General features: G+C 45.6%; 1 protein-coding gene across 1 annotated transcript in view; it reads right to left on the bottom strand.

Moving 5' to 3' along the window:
• Nucleotides 1–11,839: 11,839 nt before the first annotated feature.
• The window catches only part of LOC144605569 (HEPACAM family member 2-like), a 26,819-nt gene continuing 16,265 nt past the window's right edge, over nt 11,840–22,393 (bottom strand). Inside the window, exons 5-6 of the mRNA XM_078420984.1 lie at nt 16,775–17,062; nt 11,840–12,003 (exon numbers count right to left, since the gene is read on the bottom strand). Coding sequence (XP_078277110.1) covers nt 11,840–12,003; nt 16,775–17,062 — 452 coding nt within the window. The remainder of the gene's footprint in view (nt 12,004–16,774; nt 17,063–22,393) is intronic.

Genomic DNA, 22,393 nt, shown 5'->3' with positions numbered 1-22,393 from the left:
AAGGAATGGGTGACGTTTCGGGTCGAGACCCTTCTCAAACGTCACCCATTCCTTGATCCAGAGATGTTGCCGGTCCCTCTGAATTACTCCGGCACTGAGTCTATCTTCGGTGTAAACCAGCAAATCCGCAGTTCCTTCCTCCACACCTCTTCCCACAGCCGCCCAACTATTGACCCACGGCATCATTCAACGAATCCAGGGCGCATTTGAATTGGTGGGTGCTGAGATTGACTGGAGGGGGTTGCGAAACATGGAATGGCCGATCCCGGGAAACACTTCCATTAATCCCGCAGTCTCGGGCTCCGTTGGGCCGCTGCCCTGTTTGGAAACCATGGAAAGTGCGTGAGAACCATTGGCGGCCGTGGTGATGTGGGACGGGACTGGTCGCTTGGCCGAGGTCCGGTGAGGTGGAGACCCAGCAGCGTCCGGATTGAAGCCGGGCAGGAGGGGAAACAGGAGGAGGAAATGGTGTCTGTTGATGAGCTGCGGCGCCTGGACCTCACCGCGGGCCACGAAGATCACCGTTCGGTCAGCCTCTGACCGCTAAAGTCAACCAAGATCATCTGTCTCATTCTACTCCCAATCAGGTAGTTACTGCCAACATGCGCAAGTAATGTTTGTAGGTACTATCGCAAAGTTTAAGCAGTTAGACAGATACATGGATAGGATAGGTTTGGAGGGACAGGGCTGAGCGCAGGCAGGTGAGACTGGAGTAGATGGGGCATGTTGGTCGGCGTGTGCAAGTTGGGCTGAACGGTCTGTTTCCACGCTGTATTACCCTGAGACACCAACAGTTTCCCTGACTTCCAACTTTTTGCAGGGAGAACATTTCACCATTCTACCTGCCATTTCTACTGCACTAAAACTAAGAGGGGAAAAACCCACAGAAATCACACAAAGAAACAGAAACTACTTTTACCTTCTATCAGACTCAGCAAAGCTTCCTGGACCCCTTGCGGCACTGGAGATCCAGGTTCGATCCCGACTACGGGTGCTGTCTGTACGGAGTTTGTACGTTCTCACCGTGACCACATGGGTTTTCACCGAGATCTTCGGTTTCCTCCCACACTCCAAAGACGTACATGTTTGTAGGTTAATTGGTTTGGTATAAGTGTAAATTATCCTTAGTTTGTGTAGAGTAGTGTTAATGTGCAGGGATCACTGGACAGTGCGGACTCGGTGGGCCAAAGGGCCTGTTTCCGCACAGTATCTGTAAAACTGTAAACACTAAAACAACTTCACTCTCAATGGGCCATTCTGCTACATCTTGTCTTCCTTCTATCGGCTGCTCAATATGCCGCTTTATTGGCCAATCCAATGGCTACCTTTGGAAATTCACTAGTGCTCAAGCATTGAAATACACTAATTTGTCCAATCCAATGGCTGCCTTTTGCATCCAACGGCTAACTTTTGAAGAGATTAGAGGAGGTGCATGTGAGCGTCCATTTCACCTGTACGGACTGCGGGGTCTTTGATGGATGAAAGGGAGGTGCAGGGACAGGTTAAATCTCATGCATTTGCAAAGTCCCCAGAGAGGAGGTAGTTTGGACATTGTGAAGACAATAAACATTGCCTTTGACGTTTTTTGCAAAATATATTATTCTACTGAAAAATTTCCAATGCATTCCATTAAACCAACTGCAAACTATGAACGTTTAAAAAAAAAAAGATGCTGTGAATCTAAAGCAAAAATGGAGCAAAACAATCAGCAGTTCAGCAGCAAATGGAAACAGTTAACTGTTCAGGCCTGAGGTTTACATCTGAACTGCGAAAAAGACCAAAAAGTTTGTTTTAATTCTCAAAGGAAGTGGGAGAGTGATGGTTTGAACTGTGAATCTCTGACAGGATGAAGCCATGGTTACCATGGTAATTGGGAAGTTAGAAAATGACAAAGAAAAGTGTAAGTAGCAGGTCAGTGTGTGCTGATGGAGAGGCGACCAAAACCTTAGCCAACGTCACAGACAAATGATTTCCAAAAACCCATCACTTCTGATAACTCTGCCTGAATCAGAAGATCGTGAATATATTATTGGGTCAGAAGGCAGGATCACTGCCACACCACCTGCCCTTGGTGGAAAAGTTCTTAAAACCACACACATTTGACCACAATATAGAAACAAAGTACTGCAGATGTGGGTGTAAAACAAAGATAGACACAAAGTGCTGAAGTATCTCAGAGGGACCTCAACCATCACCCATCCTTTTTCTCCAGAGATGCTGCCTGACCCGTTGAATTACTCCAGCACTTTGGGTAGTGGTCGGCATGGAACATTCTGCAAGTATGTTCCTCTGCAAGGTTTTCATGGATCCTGTGGCGTGGTTCCCTGAGCAGATTATTTTGTCGTTTATTTGCCAAAATGCCTCATTGCCAGAACCCACCAACAAGCACCAAGACCTCACATGACTCATGGTGAGAGGGACCCTCCCTGTAACATCCTCCTTGTACTGTTGGAATCTTACACGCTGCCCTCTGGACAGTTGCCACAGACAGTGTCTGAAGAAGGGTCTCCACGCAAAATATCATATATCTAAATTCTTCAGGGATGCTGCCTGACCCGCTGAGTTACTCCAGCACTTTGTGACCTTTTGTTTATTAACCAGCATCTGCAGTTCTTATTTCCACAGAGAGGAGACAGTTGCCCACCTCTTCATTGAGTGTGCATTTGTGAAGAGGGTTTGGAGAATGATACAAGGGTCCATCCCGAGCTGCTCCGTAACTGAGCACTAACTGGAATATGGGCTGTTCCCCTGCCACATTCGGAGATGGACATCAAGTGCTGCTGGGCGATCATCAACTCTGTGAAAGATGCTATTTGGTCTGCCTGAAACCTGACCTCCCAGAACAGCGTTGTGGACTTGCTGATATTTGGTGCAGCCAACACCAAGGCTCTGTGGGGGAGGACCACAGTCTCGTGTCCTTCAGCTGCTGGATACTGAGGGATGGAATCTGGTGGGGACACCCCTCAAACATGGGGCTTAAAACTGCTCAGAATTCGTCTGCAACTCTGCTTCTCTATCTTCTGCTGGGACACCTGTGGTTGACCTTCCAGAAATGTTTCTACCCACAAGGCCTCATTTGAGGAGCCTTCTTGGATTTCCTTCCTCTTTTCTGAAACAATGGACTCTTTTTGGCTTTACTTGGCTTTACAGCACGGAACAGTCCTTTCGGCCCAACAGGTCCGCGCCGACCAGCAATCACCCCGTACATTAACACTACCCTACATACTAGGGACAATCTTACAATTTTACTGAAGCCCATTAATCAACAAACCAATACATCTTTGGTGTGGGAGGAAACAGGAGCACCCAGAGAAAACCCACACGGTTACAGGGAAAACGTACAAACTGCGTACGAACAGCATCCGTAGTCAGGATCGAACCCGGGTCTCTGGCGATGAAAGGCAGCAACTCTACTGCGGTGCCACTGTGCCGCCATGAATCAATATTGCATTGTCACCTCCTTTTTAAAATCCTCCTTCCCCATCATGCATGGTGTTTCGACATTTCTACGAAAAGGAAAGCTGTCCCCAGAGAAGGGGAAGTGAAATGTTCCCCTTTTGGGGGAGTCCAGAACCAGGGGTCAAAGTTTAAGAATAAGTGGTAAGCCATTTAGGACTGAGATGAGGAAATACTTTTTCAGCCAGAGTTGTGAATCTGTGGAATTCTCTGCCACAGAAGGCAGTGGAGGCTAATTCACTGGACGTATTCACGAGAGAGTTAGAGAAAGCTCTTAGTGCTAACGAAATCAAGGGACATGGGGAGAAAGCAGGGACAGGTTACTGATTCTGGATAATCAGCCATGATTATGTTGAATGGCGGTGGTGGCTCGAAGGGCCGAATGGCCGACTCCTGCACCTACGGGTGCTTATCTGTATGGAGTTTGTACGTTCTGCCCGAGACCTGCATGGGTTTTATCCAAGAACCTCAGATTCCACCCTCATTCCAAAATCATAACAGGTTGGCAGGTCAATTGGGTCTGTATAAATGTAAACATTGTCCCTAGTGTAGGATAGTGTTAATGTGCGGGGATCGCTGGTCTGTGCGGACTCGATGGGCCGAATGGTCTGTTTCCATGCTGTATCTCTAAACTAAACTAAACTAAACTAAATTATTTTCTATATTTCTATAATAGCACACTCAGGATACACATACATCACCCCCTAAGGATAAGCGTGAGGGAGGGCACCGGCCTACCCTGACAGATATCCTCTCTCATCAGACAGTCATCAAATGGCAGGACTTAATATAATAGGGATGTTTCAATGGAGTGATAGGGGCGCTTTACTTTGTTACAAAGCAGTTCCTACCCAGCTATTAGGGGGGCCTAACCCCATCACATTCCCATTGCTCTGCTTTACTTGTCATGTTGATGCACGCGGCAAGGACCCTTCATTGTCGAAAGGTCAGCAAACGTCTTTCAGATGGTCAGCGAAGCTCAATGTGCTTTTTGTCATGCTATATTTTTAATCATTTGCATTTTAGCTAAATTAACTTTTAAAATTAATCAATACACTTCAAATATTGAACTGTCGTGGCTCAGCAATCGAGAGCGGAGGTTGTTCCTCAGGTTTGACCTTCTGAGGTCTATTGCAGGCCTACTTACAGGTTGGTTACAGCTGCAATGTTTCAAAGAGGAAAACATGGTAGACACAAAATGCTGGAGTAACTCCGCGGGACAGGCAGCATCTCTGGAGAGAAGGAATGGGTGACGTTTCGGGTCGAGACTCTTCTTCAGACTGATGTCAGGGGAGTGGGCGGGACAGAGAGAGAATGTAGTCGGAAACGGTAATACTGGTGGGAGAACTGGGAGGGGATGGAGAGGGAAAGCAAGGGTTATTTGGAGTAAGAGAAGTCAATGTTCATACCACTGGGGTGTAAGCTACCGAAGCATAACATGAGGTGCTGTTCCTCCAATTTGCGCTGGGCCTCACTCTGACAATGGAGGAGGACCGGGACAAAAAGGTCAGATTGGGAATGGGAGGGGGAGTTAAAGTGCTGAGCAACCGGGAGATCAGGTAGGTTAAGGCGGACTGAGCGGAGGTGTTCAGCGAAACGAGAGCCGAGCCTACGTTTGGTCTCGCCGATGTACAGAGGTTGACACCTGGAAAACGGATGCAGTAGATGAGGTTGGAGGAGGTGCAAGTGAACCTCTGCCTCACCTGAAAAGACTGTTGAAGTCCTTGGATGGAGTTGAGGGAGGAGGTAAAGGGACAGGTGTTGAATCTCCTGCGGTTGCAGGGGAAAGTTCCAGGGGAGGGGATGGTTTAGGTGGGAAGGGATGAGTTGAGCAGGGAGTTGCGGAGGGAACGGTCTCTGCGAAAAGCAGAAAGGGATGGAGATGGGAAGGTGTGGCCAGTCGAGGGATCCCGTTGGAGGTGGCGAAAGCGTTGGAGGATTATATGTTGTTGTACTGGAGCCAACCAGGGAAAAGGCAATTCTGGATTTATCATGGTGTAATGAACTGGATTTGATAAGGAAACCCAAGATAAAGGAACCATTAGGAGGTTGTGACCATAATATGATAAATTTTAATCTGCAATTTGAGAGGGAGAAGGTAAAATCGGAAGTGTCAGCATTGCAGTTGAACAAAGGGGACCATGTAGGCATGAGGGAGGAGCTGGCCAAAGTTGACTGGAAAGGGACCCTAGCAGACGCTAGCAGTGGAACAGCAATGGCAGGTATTTCTGGGAATAATCCAGAAGATGCAGGATCATTTCATTCCAAAGAGGAAGAAAGATTCTAAGGGGAGTAAGAGGCGACCGTGGCTGACAAGGGAAGTCAAAGACAGTTTAAAAATAAAAGAGAAGACGTGTAACATAGTAAAGATGAACAGGAAGTCAGAAAATTGGGTAGATTTTAAAGATCAACAGAAGGTAACTAAAAAGGCAATTCGGGGAGAAAAGATGAAGTATGAAGGTAAGCTAGCCAAGAATATAAAGGAGGATAGTAAAAGCTTCATAAGAAAATAACTGCAGATGCTGGTACAAATCGATTTATTCACAAAATGCTGGAGTAACTCAGCAGGTCAGGCAGCATCTCGGGAGAGAAGGAATGGGTGACGTTTCGGGTCGAGACCCTTCTTCAGACCTTCTTCAAAGCTTCTGGGTCACTTGAAGACAGAAACAGGTGAATTTATTATGGGGAACAAGGAATTGGCAGGCGAGTTGAACAGGTACTTTGGTTCTGTCTTCACTAAGGAAGACACAATTTCCCAGATGTGCTAGGGGACAGAGGACCTGGGGTAATGGAGAAATTGAAGGAAATTCACATTAGTCAGGAAATGGTGTTGGGTAGACTGATGGGACTGAAGGTTGATAAATCTCCAGGGCCTGATAATCTGCATCCCTGGGTACTCAAGGAGGTGGCTCTAGAAATCGTGGATGCATTGGTGATCATTTTCCAATGTGCCGTAGATTCTGGATCAGTTCCTGTGGAATGGAGGGTAGCTAATGTTATCCCACTTTTTAAGAAAGGAGGGAGAGAGAAAGCAGGGAGTTTTAGCCCAGTTAGCCTGACATCAGTGGTGGGGAAGATGCTGGAGTCAATTATTAAAGATGTAAGAGTGGCGCATTTGGATAGCAGTGACACAGGTCAGCATGGATTTATGAAGGGGAAATCATGCTTGACAAATCTTCCGGAATCTTTTGAGGATGTAACAAAAATAAAATGGACAGGGGAGAGCCAGTGGATGTCGTGTAACTGGTCTTTCAGAAAGCCGTTGATAAGGTCCCACAAAGGAGATCAGTGGGCAAAATTAGAGTACATGGTATTGGGGGTAGGGTATTGACATGGATAGAAAATTGGTTGGCAGACAGGAAACAAAGAGTAGGGATTAATGGGTCCCTTTCAGAATGGCAGGCAGTGACTAGTGGGGTGTCGCAAGGCTCAGTGCTGGGACGGCAGCTATTTACAATATTCATCAATGTTTTAGATGGAATTAAAAGTAACGTTAGCAAATTTGCAGATGACACAAAGCTGGGTGGCAATGTGAACTGTGAAGAGGATGCTATGAGGATGCAGGGTGACTTGGACAGGTGGGTGATGGGCAGATGCATGGCAGATGCAGTATAATGTGGATAAAAGTGAGGTTATCCACTTTGGTGGCAAGAACAGGAACGCAGATTGTTATCTGAATGGCATCAGGTTCGGAAAAGCGGAAGTACAACAAGACCTGGGTGTCCTTGTACATCAGGCACTGAAAGTAAACATGCAGGTACAGCAGGCAGTGAAGAAAGCTAACTTTGGGCATAATGAGAGGATTTGAGTATTGGAGCAAAGAGGTCCTCTGCAGTTGTACAGGGATCCTGGTGAGACCACACCTGGAGTATTGTGTGCAGTTTTGGTCTCCTAATTTGAGGAAGGACATTCTTGCTATTGAGGGAGTGCTGCTTTAGGTTCACGAGGTTAATTCCCGGGATAGCGGGACTATCATATGATGGAAGAATGGAGCGACTGGGCTTGTATTCACTGGAATTTAGAAAGATTAGAGGGGATCTTATAGAAACATATTAAATTGTTAAGGGATTGGACACGCAGGAAACATGTTCCCGATGTTGGGAGAGTCAAGAACCAGGGTCCCCAGTTTAAGAATAAGGAGTAGGCCATTTAGAACTAAGATGAGGAAAACCTTTTTCACACAGAGAGTTGTGAATTTGTGAAATTCTCTGCCTCAGAAGTCAATGGAGGCTGATTTCACTGGATGTTTTCAACAGTGAGTTAGATGGCACTCTTAGGTCCAGCAGAATCAAGGGATATGGGGAGAAGGGAGGAACGGGGTACTGATTGTGGATGAACAGCCATGATCACATTGAATGGTGGTGCTGGATCAAAGGGCCGAATGGCCTATTCCTGCACCTATTGTCTATGTATCTATGTAACAATCCTATGTACCTATATAACAATCCTGAAGCCAGGTGTCATTTTTCCCTGCAAGGGATATATGTGCGTGCTGGAATATCCTCCAAAAAAATTTTGCACCAGGTTTGTTAGGCTTTGCAGAATAGCCTCCCTCCTCTATAATAGCTTCAGAAACTTGATGAACTGCTCGGCAGGCATGGCGTCGGCAGATTCAGCCTTCCCTATCATCTTTATGTTGTGATAACCATATCCTCGCCTAAAGTTAGCAAACCAACCAGAACTAGCATTGAATGGCTGCACTGGCCTTCTGCATCATTTTGTTGTTCTTCATAGATTATGTGTGCCTTTTCCTGAGCTTCAAACATGCTGACTGGTACATTGCACCGATCCACATACTCAGATACTTCGATCCACATACTCAGCATCTGCTCTACGTGTTCCATTACAGAACTCCAAACAAAAGAGTTTTTTGTTGCACTTGCTGATGTCCTTAATGGAGCACTTTTCTTTATCTTCTTCGCGTTGTCTTGATTGCATCAAGCAGTGCTCTCACTTAAAACCAAGCACGCGGCCAACATTTGATACATGCTCAACTCCCTGATGATCAAATCTAATTTTGCACCAATTGTGATTGCTTTTAGTGCTTTTTTAGCTTATGGCTTCCCAGATCAGGCAAATGGATGTTTTCCAGACATTATTGATGGGGAAAAAAGAGCTTCGCACGAAAAAGATGTACAAAATACACACACAATTGTACTGTACAGCACCTTGCCAGGCCACCATGGTACTACATTACCACAAGTAAATTTGGGTCATTATTTCAATAATATGGGGCGTAAATGAAGCTTTGGTATTAATTAAACTAGCATGTTATTCCAAAAATGTATCATTCAAACATGTGTGAAATACAAGGTGCCTGCACTTATGTCCTTTATTCCTCGCTTTCGCTGGATCTTCTCTGATATTTTTGCCTCTTCTTCCGTGAAGACAAATATAAAGCAGTTATTTAATTCCTCCACTGTTCTCCTATTCTTTAATTCAAATTCTCTTGTCTCAGTTTGTGAATGGTCAACAATTGCCTACGTTTTCTATTTTATACATCTACATACAGTCTGTTAATATGGTTCTTACTAGTCTACACTCATATTTTATCTTGTCTTTCTCATCAATGTTGAATTCTATAAAGCTCCCAATTCACAGGCGTATAGCTATTTCTGCAACTTTATAAGTTTCTCACTTTACCCACACATTCCTGTACCACCCATCAAAGCTTTGAGACATCTGCAAAGTTGGAGATATTACCTTTGTTTCTCTCACCTAAATCATTGATCCATGTTGTGATGAATGAGTCCCCAGCATTGATCATTCCCCTAGCCCATTAGTCACTGTCTGCCACCAGGTCCAAAATCTGTTCATTCCAACAGTTTTTTCTTTCCTGCAGTTCTCAACCCATGTCAGTCTACTATCCAATCCACCTGCTTTAATTTTGCTCACTCACAATTTTTCCGGGTCTTCATCAAAAGCTTTTGGACAATTCAATACACCCATTCACTGGTCCCCCCTGATCGTTTCTACCAGTTGCCTCCTCACAAAACTCCAGTCGATTTGTTAAGCATGATTTCTCCTTTTTGAACACATGATGCCTTTGTCTAACCCTGTTAGATTCCAGCATTTTCCCCTCTACTGATGGTAGGCTCACCAATATGATTCCTTGTTAATTTTCTCCGCTCTTTACTCATACTGATTTCTGTCAAATACTTGGTTCCATGAAAGATTATTTGTGCCTACCTTTATGAAGACAAAATTGAAAGCTGCATATAATTGTTCTGCCATTGCATTGTTCCCATTTAGAATTATCCTGGATTACAGTCGTGGGGGATAAGGATCTGTTTTCACAATTCTTTAACAGCTTAGCCTGGTCCTGTGCCACAGTTGTGCACACACAACTAACCACAGGTGATCACTCTTCCCGACTGTGTGTCACGGAACCCCAAGATCCCGCCCTAACCCACCCCACCCATCCTTCTCCACTCATCCCACCTACACCCTTACCCCTGTAGCTCTCCCACCTATCCACACCCACTGCTGCAGATGGGCTGAGATGAGTGGGATCCTCTCCATCCCCATACCACAGGAACATCTGCCCAGAGATCAGTACATGCCCATGGACCCAGGGTGGGGGATGGTCATCTCTTGACCTACAAAGGGTGGGATTTTCCATGGGCTCGTCCTCCATCCTTGATCGAGGAAAAGTGTGGGATCCCAGAATAATTCACTGTTTCATACTCCTGGAGTGTGCTCTCCTTGGGGTTTCTGTGCCCTCCTCTTTTGGAAGGTCCAGGAACTGGTGTCTCAGGGGATTTCACTGTGTCATATATGGTGTGAGGAATCTCCAGCCACTCCTTGGGCAGAGCCTGCTGAGAAAGCAGAGAGAATTCAGAGGATTAGAGTTTATAAATCATGAGAGCCTTAGATAAGACAGAACCTTTCTCCCAGGAAGGAAATGTCAAAGATTAGAGGGCATAACTTTAAGGTGAGCCGAGACTCAAGAGTCGTATGTATTGAAAACAGAAGAATTAAACTGTTATTTGGAGGGGCAGTTTAAAGGAGATGTGCGCGGCAATGATTTCACTCAGCGATGCATGAGTGATGCACTCAGCCCCACCAGGCATGATGGTAGAGACAGATACTATTGTGGCATTTAAGAGCCTTTTGGACAGGCACATGATTATGCAGGAAATAGAGGGATGTGGATCACATGCAAGCAGAGAGGTTTAGTTTAACATGGCTTCATGTTCAGTGTTGACATTGTGGGCTGCAGGGAGCTTGTTTCTGTATGTACTGTTCCATATTACCCTTAGTCACCCATTGCATGGGGAAATTCGTGAAGACGTAAACACTAACTAGGTGTGTGGGGATACTGTGTCCCCCAGTAACTGGGTGTGCGGGGGTACAGTGTACCCCTGTAACTGGGTGTGTGGGGGTACAGTGTACCCCTGTAACTGGGTGTGTGGGGGTACAGTGTACTCCTGTAACTGGGTGTGCGGGGGTGCAGTGTACCCCTTTAACTGGGTGTGTCAGGGTACAGTGTACCCCTGTAACTGGGTGTGTGGGGGTACAGTGTACCCCTGTAACTGAGTGTGTGAGGTCAATGTACCCGAGTAACTGTGTGTTGGGACAGTGTACCCCAGTGACTGGGTGTGTGGAGACAGTCTACCCCAGTCACTGGGGATTTGGGGGTGGGGGGGGCAGTGTATTACCAGTGAGAGAGTGGAGATGGGTGAATCGCTAGGGATGGTTTTGTGCCTCGTCGTTGCTTTGAACTGTGGCAGAGTTCAGTGAGAGTTTACTCAGCTGTGAGTTCAGTGTGAGGTTGTGTTGTGCCTATATGGGATCTTGTGTCCTGCCTGCTGAAGAGATAGTAAGGATGGCCCCAGGGAACTGAGGGGTTCAAATCGCCCTTCCCTGAGGCAATATGTGTCCCTTTACCATCTCGTTCTCCTCCCGAGGCTGCCTGGTGGCTGGATGTCTCTGTGGTGGCTGGACTTGTGCATAGATAATCTCTGTGTTTGATGGGTCTGTGGGGGAGAGAAAAAAGGATGAGTTCCTGCCCCCACCAAGCATCATCTCCTTTCCATCCTAGTCACATTAACCCTCTTCCCTATCAACCATTCTATCCCTCCCACCCTAAATCTTTGCCCCTCCCGATCCACCTCCCACCTTCATACTTCCATCTCTCCCAATACTGCCCCTTCCCCTACCTACAATCGACCGTCGTGCTCTGATTCCTTTTCCTTTCCAACCTTCATATTTCTCTGCTCTCAAGTCTCTACCCTTTGTACCCACTATTCCCTCCCCTCACCATTTCTTCTTCTCCCTGAGTGCACGTTCTCCATTCCATCCTCTGTCATCTCCTGCCCCAATTCATCATCTTCTATCTGGCACCATGTGCAGTCTTTCCTGGGACTGGGACCACTCTGGCTCATGGACTGGGTATCAGATACTTGCCTCCAGTGACTCGAGATCTTTGACCTCCTACTGTTCTTCTTCTTCTGATGATGCAGACCAGAAGAATGATGAAAACAGCTACACAAGTTGCAACAACCGAAATAATAATAATGTTTTTCAATGTTAATCTCCTTTGTCCTAAAACAACAGAGGAGTCAAAATGTAATGATTACATTTCCATTCTAGCTCTTCCACTGACAGAGAATTGATGGGATCCATCTATCCACATGGGTTTTGATGAAGCCCTCCATTAATACAGTTTTGGTACCCGCAGTCCGCCCTCTGTTCACCCTTCAAAATACTCTCCTCCATCCCCGCATGGAATCCAAGGTAAGGTACCTAATTGGATCCAAAATCAGCTTGTTGATGGGAGGCAAAGGGTAGAGGTGGAAGAGTGTTTTTTTGATAGGATGTATTTGACTAGATGTGCACCACACAGGTGGAAGAAGATGTTGGTTTACAAAAAAAGATACAATGTCCTGGAATAACTCAGTGGGTCAGGCGGCATCTCTGGAGAACGTAGACAGGTAATGTTTCGGGTCAGAACCCTTCTTCGGACTGATTGTGGTGAGTGAGGGAGGGGAGCTTGGGGAAAGCTGGATGAGTGCAGGGCAAAGCCTGGCAAATAATAGGTAGAAATAGGAACGGGGTTAGGGGTTGATGGGCAGAAGGTTGGGCAAAAGCCAGCGATGAAAAGACAAAAGGTGTGAAATAAGGATAGAAAATAGACTTTATTGTCTTTTAAATTTTGTTATGGTACCTGCTGCAACCACTTCATCTGGTTGCACATTCCATTTACGTACCACCTTCTGTGTGGAAAACATTGCCCCAAACATTTCTACTAAATCTTTCCCCTCTCACATTAATGCTATGACTTTTAGTTCTTGATTCTAAAGCACTGGCGAAAAAAACCATGTTCACCCTATCGATGCTTCACGTGATTTTATACACCCCGAAAAGATCACAGCCTCCTACTCTCCAAGGAATAAAGTCCTAGCCTGCTCAACCTCTCACAGTCCTTTGAGTCATGTCAACATCCTTGTACATCTTTCTGTATGCTTTCCAGCTTAATGGCATCTAACCTATAGCATGTTGACCAAAATTGAACTCAATACTCCAAGTGTGGCCTCACCACAGTTTTGTACAACTGCAACATACACCGATGAGCCAAAACATTATGACCACTGACAGGTGAAGTGAAAAACATTGATTATCTTGTTACAATGGCACCTGTCAAGGGGTGGGATGAATTAGGCAGCAAGTGAACAGTCAGTTCTTGAAGCTGATGTGTTGGATGCAGGAGAAATGGGAAGGAGTAAAGACTTGAGCCACTTTGACAAGGGCCAAATTGTTATGGCCAGACGACTGGGTCAGAGCATTTCTGAAATGGCAAGGCTTGTGGGGTGCTCCCAGTCAGCAGTGGTGAGTACCTACCGACAGTGGTCCAAGGAGGGACAAACTACAAACTGGCGACAGGGTGTTGGGTGCCCAAGGCTCATCGATGCGCGAGGGCAACGAAGGCTATCCCATCTGGTCCAAACCTACAGAAGGTCTACTGTGGCACAAGTCACAGAATATGTTAATGGTGGCCACGGGAGGAATGTGTCACAATACACAGTGCATCGCACCCTGCCGCGTATGGGGCTGTGTAGCCGCAGACCGGTCAGAGTGCCCATGATGACCCCTGTCCATTGTCGAAAGCGCCTACATTGGGCACGCGAGGGTCGGACCAGTGGAAGAAGGTCGCCTGGTCCGATGAGTCCCGTTTTCTTTTAGATCACGTGGATGGCCGTGTACATGTGTGCCGTTTACCTGGAGAAGTGATGGCACCAGGATGCACTGTGGGAAAACGACAAGCCAGTGGAGGGAGTGTGATGCTCAGGGCAATGTTCAGCTGGGAAACCCTGGGAGCGGCATTCATGTAGACGTCAATTTGTCACCTACCTAAACATCGTTGCAGACCAGGTACACCCCTTCATGACAATGGTATTCTCTGATGGCAGTGGCCTCTTTCAGCAGGTTAATGCGCCCTGCCACATTGCACACAATGTTTGGGAATGGTTTGAGGAACATGATGAAGTGTTCACGGTGTTGCCCTGGCCTCCAAATTCTCCAGATCTCAATCCAATTGAGCATCTGTGGGATGTGCTGGATCGACAAGTCTGATCCATGGTGGCTCCACCTCACAACTTACAGGACTTGAACGATCTGCAGCTAATGTTTTGGTGCCAGATACCACTGGACACCTTCAGGGGTCTTGTAGACTGCTTTGGCAGCACACAGAGGGCCAACAGCATATTAGGCAGGTCATCATAATGTTTTGGCTCATCAGTGTATACTCCAGCATGCCAAAAGCCTTCTTCACCACCCTGTCAACCTGTGATTCTATTTTCAGGGAACGATATACGTGCTCAGTCCCTCTGTTGTACGAGACCCTCCAGGGATTAATGTTATAATACATTGATTAAGCCACAGCTGCAATATATTGTGTACAATTCTAGCCACCACACTAAAATGGGTGTAATCTCACTGGAGCAGTGCAGAGGAGATTTACCAAAATGTTGTCTGAGATAGAGTGTTTCAACTATGAGGGGAGACTGGATTGGTTGGGTTTGTTTTCTTCAGAGTGGAGGAGGTTGAGGGTGGATGGGAATGCTGTTAGAGGTGCTCCACATTATGAGGGACTGGGATAGTGGAGATCGTATGAAGCTTTTTCTAATGATAGAGCTTAGGGGATATATATTTAAGGAGTGTAGTTAGAGGTTAGAGAGGATCTGAGGAAGGTTCTTTTCGTCTGGAAGGCAGACGAAATCTGAAACACGCTCCCTAAGAAGGTGGTAGCGGCAGATATTCTCACAATATTAAAGCCTCTGGCAAGGACTTGAATTTCCAAGGCTAGAAAGCTATGGATCAAGTACTGGGCCCATTGGGCAGACTATACAAACACTTAAAACCACGCACTACCAGACTTGGACTGGTTGTGTGAGTGGGCGGATGCATGGCAGATGCAGTTTAATGTGGATAAGTGTGAGGTTATCCACTGAATAATCTTATATGTTTCGATAAGTTCCTCTCTCATCCTAAATTCCAGTGTATACAAGCCTAGCCGCTCCAGTCTTTCAACATATGACAGTCCCGCCATTCCGGGAATTAACCTAGTAAACCTACGCTGCACGCCCTCAATAGCAAGAATATCCTTCCTCAGATTTGGAGACCAAAACTGCACACAGCACTCCAGGTGCGGTCTCACTAGGGCCCTGTACAACTGCAGGAGGACATCTTTGCTTCTATACTCAACTCCTCTTGTTATGAAGGCCAACATTCCATTGGCTTTCTTCACTGCCTGCTGTACCTGCATACTTCCTTTCAGTGACTGATGCACTAGGACACCCAGATCTCGTTGTACGTCCCATTTTCCTAACTTGACACCATTCAGATAATAATCTGCCTTCTTATTCTTACCACCAAAGTGGATAACCTCACACTTATCCACATTAAACTACTACTGTTATCAAACTGCTGAATGGTCCACCCATAAGCCAGGTATAATCCTGATCTTCCAATCTACCACATTGCCAACATTGGACGTTTTCTTTGAAACTAACATTACAATGCTGCAAAAAATATATTCTGCATTCTGGTATTTTTCTTTTTGCTTGTGTATAGCTTGATTGTAGTTATGTATTGTATGATCTGATAATTCCAGGACAGCAAGCAAACAAAAGCTTTTCGCTGTATCTCAGTCCATGACACAATAATAAACCAATCCCAAATGGGATTAGTGTATATGGGTATTGATGTTGGCATGGACATGGTGTGCCAAAGAGCCTGTTTCTGTATGAAGTTATGACTGCAATCTCTTACTAGTTGGGTTATGTGCTTCTTTGTTATTCTTCCTGCAAAAATGAACAATTTAACATGTTACCCACTTTATTCTACATTTGCTGGATCCTTGCCCGCTCACTTATCTTGCCTCTATCCTTTAATAATTACCTTATGTCCACTTCATAACTTACTCTCCTACGTTTTGTTTGGGCCTTTTGCATGAGCCATGTTAAAATTCATATACTAGTGGAGGCTCCAGAACGAGTCCTATGGCAATATTGTATCTTGTTCATTTATACCTTCTCCATTCCCTGTTAGCCTGCCAGTCTTCAGTTCACTCCAACACAAATCCTGCTGCAGTACAAGCTTTTATTTCCTTCCATCATCTTTGATGCAACGTCTCCATAAAATGCCTTATGGAAATCTAATAACAGTACACCTTCATCAGTTTCTGTTCCTGTCTTGTTTGTAACAAAGTGCCCTCGGTCACATCTCTTCCCTCAGTGACTCTCTCTGGAGCTAAGAAAATAACTGCAGATGCTGGTACAAATCGAAGGTATTTATTCACAAAATGCTGGAGTAACTCAGCAGGTCAGGCAGCATCTCAGGAGAGAAGGAATGGGTGACGTTTCGGGTCGAGACCCTTCTCTCTGGAGCTAACTTATTTCACACAGATTCCAATTGCAATTTCACTTTTTGTATATTGGACCCACCCGAACTTGCAGGTCTGTTCAGCATGATGTTGAATAAAAGTTTGGAATCCAATAGTTCCAGCTGGGATTTTTTTTCTCTCTTCTGTAATTCATCTCCTATTTGCACCTTCTACAGATAGGTTCTGTACAGAAAACATATTCACCATCTCTCAGCCAGCACCACCATCGCCTCTATTACGTGTGTCTCTTTGTCGCTATCATTGTCATTCCCTCTGTATTTCCGATTGTACCTTTCTATCACATAAAATACATTTGATTTCTAACTTTTCCAATGTTGTTTATTTTTCTCTCATATATATTGAACCTTTGGAGTATTTCCAATATTTTCTGTTTTTATGACACATTTCCAGTATCAGCAGTGTTTCACTCACCAGGTGTGGCCTGTTTACAGACATCCATCAGCCGTATCTCTGCCGTGCCCTCACTGACCGGGTTCCTGGCCTCACACTTGTACACAACGTCCCCGACCTCTTCTGTGTGATGAACCTCTACCGTCTCTCCGTGTCCCCGGAGGTGATGGGGGCTGTCGTTTCGCAGAGCTTCTCCTCCCCTCCACCACCTGAAGCTGGTGGGGTCGCCGGAGGTCACGGAGCAGGTCAGGGTGAAGTTGCAGATCCCGGTGATGTACTGAGCATGAATATGTGTTCCTGCCACGGGCTCTGAGGTTGGGACATAGAGCAGAAAAATTAGTAAAGGAGATCCTTGTGGACCCCTCGATACCCAACAGCCACGAATGAACTTTAAGCCCATCCCAGCTAATTTCCACACACACCAGTTTAACTCTTCCCTCCCCCACTTCAGTTCAGCGAGTTGTTGCTGCAGGAAGTCCACACCTGCTGCGCCCCCTTCCCGACCACTGCCCGCACTCATCCACAAACTCTCCACCATGTTCTGTTTATTGCTCTGTATCATAAGTGATAGGAGTAAAATTAAACCATTCGGCCCATCAAGTCTACTCCGCCATTCAAACATGGATGATCGAAGCTGGGGATTCTATTCAGATGCAGGGTTTTTTTCACTTCCGCAAATGTTCCCTGTGTCCCTTATGCACCTGAGTGTGATCCAGCCCGGACCGGTCCTGAACCTGGTCCAAGAGTGTCAGCCCTGGAACCGCGATGGGCACAGACCCAGACTGGGAGAGCATGCTGTGTTCCAGAGTGAATCTGGCACCATGCAGATCCTGGGTCACACACCCTCACCCTCACCCTCACGGAGACTCAATCTGCTCACAAATCAGGGGTGTAAGCAGCAAGTTATTCCCAGTCTTGTGATGGGACACATTCTGAGAGGGCAACCAAGGAGTCAGAAGGGTGAAAAAGTCACAAGGGACAGAGCAGAGATCCGGGGCTGCAGTGTCACCCTCATAGAAAGCAGATACTGTACATGGGTAGAAAGGGGAGGGAAATCTCCTGATACTTACCCCCCCCCCCCATCCTCAGCAGTTGAACTAGCGCTCCCCTATGTTGGACCACACAAAGGTGTCCTGAGACAGCAAAGGCCAGAATGTCCTCTAGGTGGGGATTTCAATGTCCAACATAGGAGTGGATCGGTAGCACCGCCACAGACTGAGCCGCACACTCCTGAAGGACAGACGGGCCAGAGTGGCTGAGACCAGGGGTAACCTGGCCTGACCTGGTCATCCCCAGGCTATCAGTGGCACCTACACCTGTCCCTGACACCAATGGTGAGAGTTCCCACTGTACAGTCCTTGTGGATACAGGTCTGGACTTCACACCAAGGGCCCATCCCCATTATATTTTGTGGTGCCCACAATCAGAAGAGATCATGCAGCTGACAACTGGGGTCCATGTGGTGCTGTGGACCATCAGCAGCAGAACTGTCCACCACACAGCCTGTAATCTCATGGCCTGGCACATCCCTCACGCCACCATTCTTGTCACCCAGGGGGTCAACCCTGGTTCACTGAGGAGTGCAGAGGACATGCTGGAAGCAGCACCTGGTGGAGATAAACACCATGAGGTGCCCGCCTGGTGGCGCTGCAACACAGGATGACATGCAAGCTCATCAGCAACAACAGCTACAAAAAAAAAGAGACGAGGGACCTCACAGCCTATGGCTCAGGTCACAGCTCTACAATCCTCCTACATCTGGACATAAATAGTGGTGGACATTTCAACAGCTCATCGAATGCAGCGGCCAAAACGATGATGGGACCCAGCATGTGAATGCTGGAGACAAGTCTAATCATTTACAATCATGTTCAGCCAGAGCAGCCAGAGTGCTAAGTGGATGATCTTTAGTCTTCTGTGATCCTACCATCACAGAAACCAGTTACCCGACAAATTAGTTTACTCGATGCAAAAACATGTTTGTAAGTTATAGGAGCAGAATTAGGCCATTTGGCCCATCAAGTCTATGCCGCCATTTACTCATGGCTGATCTATCTTTCCCTCAACCCCATTCTCCTGCCTTCTTCCCATAACCGTTGACACCTGCACTAATCAAGAATCTATCAATGTCCACCTTAACAATATCCATTGACTTGGCCTCCAAAGCCTTCTGTGACAATTAATTCCACAGATTCATCACCTGAAATAAATTCCTCTTCATCTCCTTTCTAAAGGTATGCCCTTTCATTCTGAGGCTAGGGTCTCTGGTCCTAGTCTCAATCATTAATGGAAACATCTTCTCCACATCCTGTCTATCCAGGAAACTAGCAGTGTGCCCCTATACATATCCAGCTCCAGGCAACATCCCAGCTATAGTACTGAAGACTGTACTCCTGAAGTAGTGGCACGTCTGGCCACATTGTTTTTGCAACATTGGCTTCCAGTGACAATGTGGAAAATCGCCGTCATGTCTGCTGTTGAAAAACAGGATGAATCCAATCATCTGATCACCTCCCAAATAAGATCGCCTCTCATCCTTCTAAATTCCAGTGTATACAAGCCCAGTCATTCCAGTCTTTCAATGTACGACAGTCCCGCCATCCTGGGAATTAACCTCGTGAACCTATGCTGCACTCCCTCAATAGCAAGAATGTCTTTCCTCAAATTTGGAGACCAAAACTGCACACAATACTCCAAGTGTGGTCTCACTAGGGCCCTGGACAACTACAGAAGGACCTCTTTGCTCCTATACTCAACTCCTCATGTTATGAAGGTCAAAATGCCATTAGCTTTCTTCACTGCCTGCTGTACCTGCATGCTTATTTTCAGTGACTGATGAACAAGGACAGCCAGATCTCGTTGTACTTCCCCTTTTGCTAACTTGACACAATTCAGATAATAATCTGCCTTCCTGTTCTTGTCACCAAAGTGGATAACCTCACATTTATCCACATTAACCTGCATTAAACAAACAGACTTAAGAACAGTTTTTACCCCAGGGCCATACGAGAACTGAACACTACCTTCTGCACTAGGCAACACCGTTAAAAAATCTTGTACTTAATATAATTGTATTTATTTGTTTTTGCATTTATTGCATATATGTTTGTACGCACCGTCAGGATTGGCTATTTTTTAATTTCGTTGTACTCGTTGCAATGACAATAAATGAATATTATTATTATTATTATTATTATCTGCCATGCATCTGCCCACTCACGCAATCTGTCCAAGTCACCCTGCATCCTCATAGCATCCTCCTCACATTTCACACTGCCTCCCAGCTTTGTGTCATCTGCAAATTTGCTAATGTTACTTTTAACCCCTATATCTAAGTCATTAAGGTATATTGTAAATAGCTGCGGTCCCCGCACCGAGCTTTGCGGTACCTCACTAGTCACTGCCTGCCATTCTGAAAGGGACCCGTTAATCCCTACTCTTTGTTTCCTGTCTTCCAAACAATTTTCCGTCCATGTCAGTACCCTTCCCCAATACCATGTGCTCTAATTTTGCACACTAATCTCCTATGTGGGACCTTATCAAAGGCTTTCTGAAAGTCCAGGTACTTTACATCCACTGGCTCACCCTTGTCCATTTTCCTAGTTACATCCTCAAAAAATTCCAGAAGATTAGTCAAGCATGATTTCCCCTTCGTAAATCCATGCTGACTCGGAATGATTCTGTTACTGCGATCCAAATGTTCCGCTATTTCTTCTTTTATAATTGACTCCAGCATCTTCCCCACCACTGATGTCAGGTTAACAGGTCTATAAAATTCTGTGTTCTCTCTCCCTCCTTTCTAAAAAAGTGGGATAACATTAGCTACCCTCCAATCCACAGGAACTGATCCTAAATCAAAAGAACATTAGAAAATGATCACCAATGTGTCCACAATTTCTAGAGCCACTTCCTTAAGTACCCTGGGATGCAGACAATCAGGCCTTGGGGATTTATCAGCCGTCAGTCCCATCAGTCTACCCAACAAAGAATTTCTGCCTAATGTGGATTTCCTTCAGTTTCTCCGTCACCCTTGGACCTCCGGCCACTCGAACATCTGGGAGATTTTTTTTTGTCTTCCTTAGTGAAGACAGGTCCAAAGTATCTGTTCAACTCATCTGCCATTTCCTTGTCCCCCATAATAAATTCACCTGCTTCTGTCTTCAAGGAACCCACATTTTACGTAACTATTTTTTTCCTCTTCACATACCTAAAGAGGCTTTTACTATCCCCCTTTATATTCTTGGCTAGCTTATCTTCGGACCTCATCTTTTCTCCCCATATTGCCTTTTTAGTTATCTTCTGTTGCTCTTTAAAAGTTTCCCAATCCTCTGGCTTCCCGCTCATCTTTGCTAAGTTACACTTCTTCTCTTTTATTTTTATACTGTCCTTGACTTCCCTTGTCAGCCACAGTCGCCTCTTACTCCCCCAAGAATCTTTCTTCCTCTTTGGAATGAACTCATCCTGCACCCTCTGTATTATTCCCAGAAATAACATTGCTGTTCCACCATCTTCCTCTTTCCAGTCAACTTTGGCCAGCTCCTCCCTCATGCCTCCACAGTCCCTTTTGCTCAACTGTAATACTGATACTTCCGATTTTCCCTTCTCCCTCTCAAATTGTAGATTAAAACATCATAATATGATCACTACCTCCGAATGGCTCTTTTACCTTGAGTTCCCTTATCAAATCCGGTTCATTTCACAACACTAAATCCAGAATTGCCTTCTCCCTGGTCGGCATTTGCTGGATCCTTGCCCGCTCACATATCTTGCCTCTATCCTTTAATAATTACCTTATGTCCACTTCATAACTTACTTTCCTACGTTTTGTATGGGCCTTTTACACGAGCCATGTTAAAATTCATATACTAGTGGAGGCTCAAGAACGAGTCCTATGGCAATATTGTATCTTGTTCATTTATGCCTTCTCCATTCCCTGTTAGCCTGCCAGTCTTCAGTTCACTCCAACACAAATCCTGCTGCAGTACAAGCTTTTATTTCCTTCCATCATCTTTGATGCAACGTCTCCATAAAATGCCTTATGGAAATCTAATAACAGTACACCTTCATCAGTTTCTGTTCCTGTCTTGTTTGTAACAAAGTGCCCTCGGTCACATCTCTTCCCTCAGTGACTCTCTCTGGAGCTAAGAAAATAACTGCAGATGCTGGTACAAATCGAAGGTATTTATTCACAAAATGCTGGAGTAACTCAGCAGGTCAGGCAGCATCTCAGGAGAGAAGGAATGGGTGACATTTCGGGTCGAGACCCTTCTCTCTGGAGCTAACTTATTTCACACAGATTCCAATTGCAATTTCACTTTTTGTATATTGGACCCACCCGAACTTGCAGGTCTGTTCAGCATGATGTTGAATAAAAGTTTGGAATCCTATAGTTCCAGCAGGGATTTTTTTTCTCTCTTCTGTAATTCATCTCCTATTTGCACCTTCTACAGATAGGTTCTGTACAGAAAACATATTCACCATCTCTCAGCCAGCACCACCATCGCCTCTATTACGTGTGTCTCTTTGTCGCTATCATTGTCATTCCCTCTGTATTTCCGATTGCACCTTTCTATCACATAAAATACATTTGATTTCTAACTTTTCCAATTTCTGACATAAAATCATCGAGCTGGAATGTTG

Source organism: Rhinoraja longicauda, chromosome 24 (assembly GCF_053455715.1).
Source record: "Rhinoraja longicauda isolate Sanriku21f chromosome 24, sRhiLon1.1, whole genome shotgun sequence".
NCBI lineage: Eukaryota > Metazoa > Chordata > Chondrichthyes > Rajiformes > Arhynchobatidae > Rhinoraja > Rhinoraja longicauda.
This window is presented reverse-complemented; position numbering and strand designations above follow the sequence as displayed.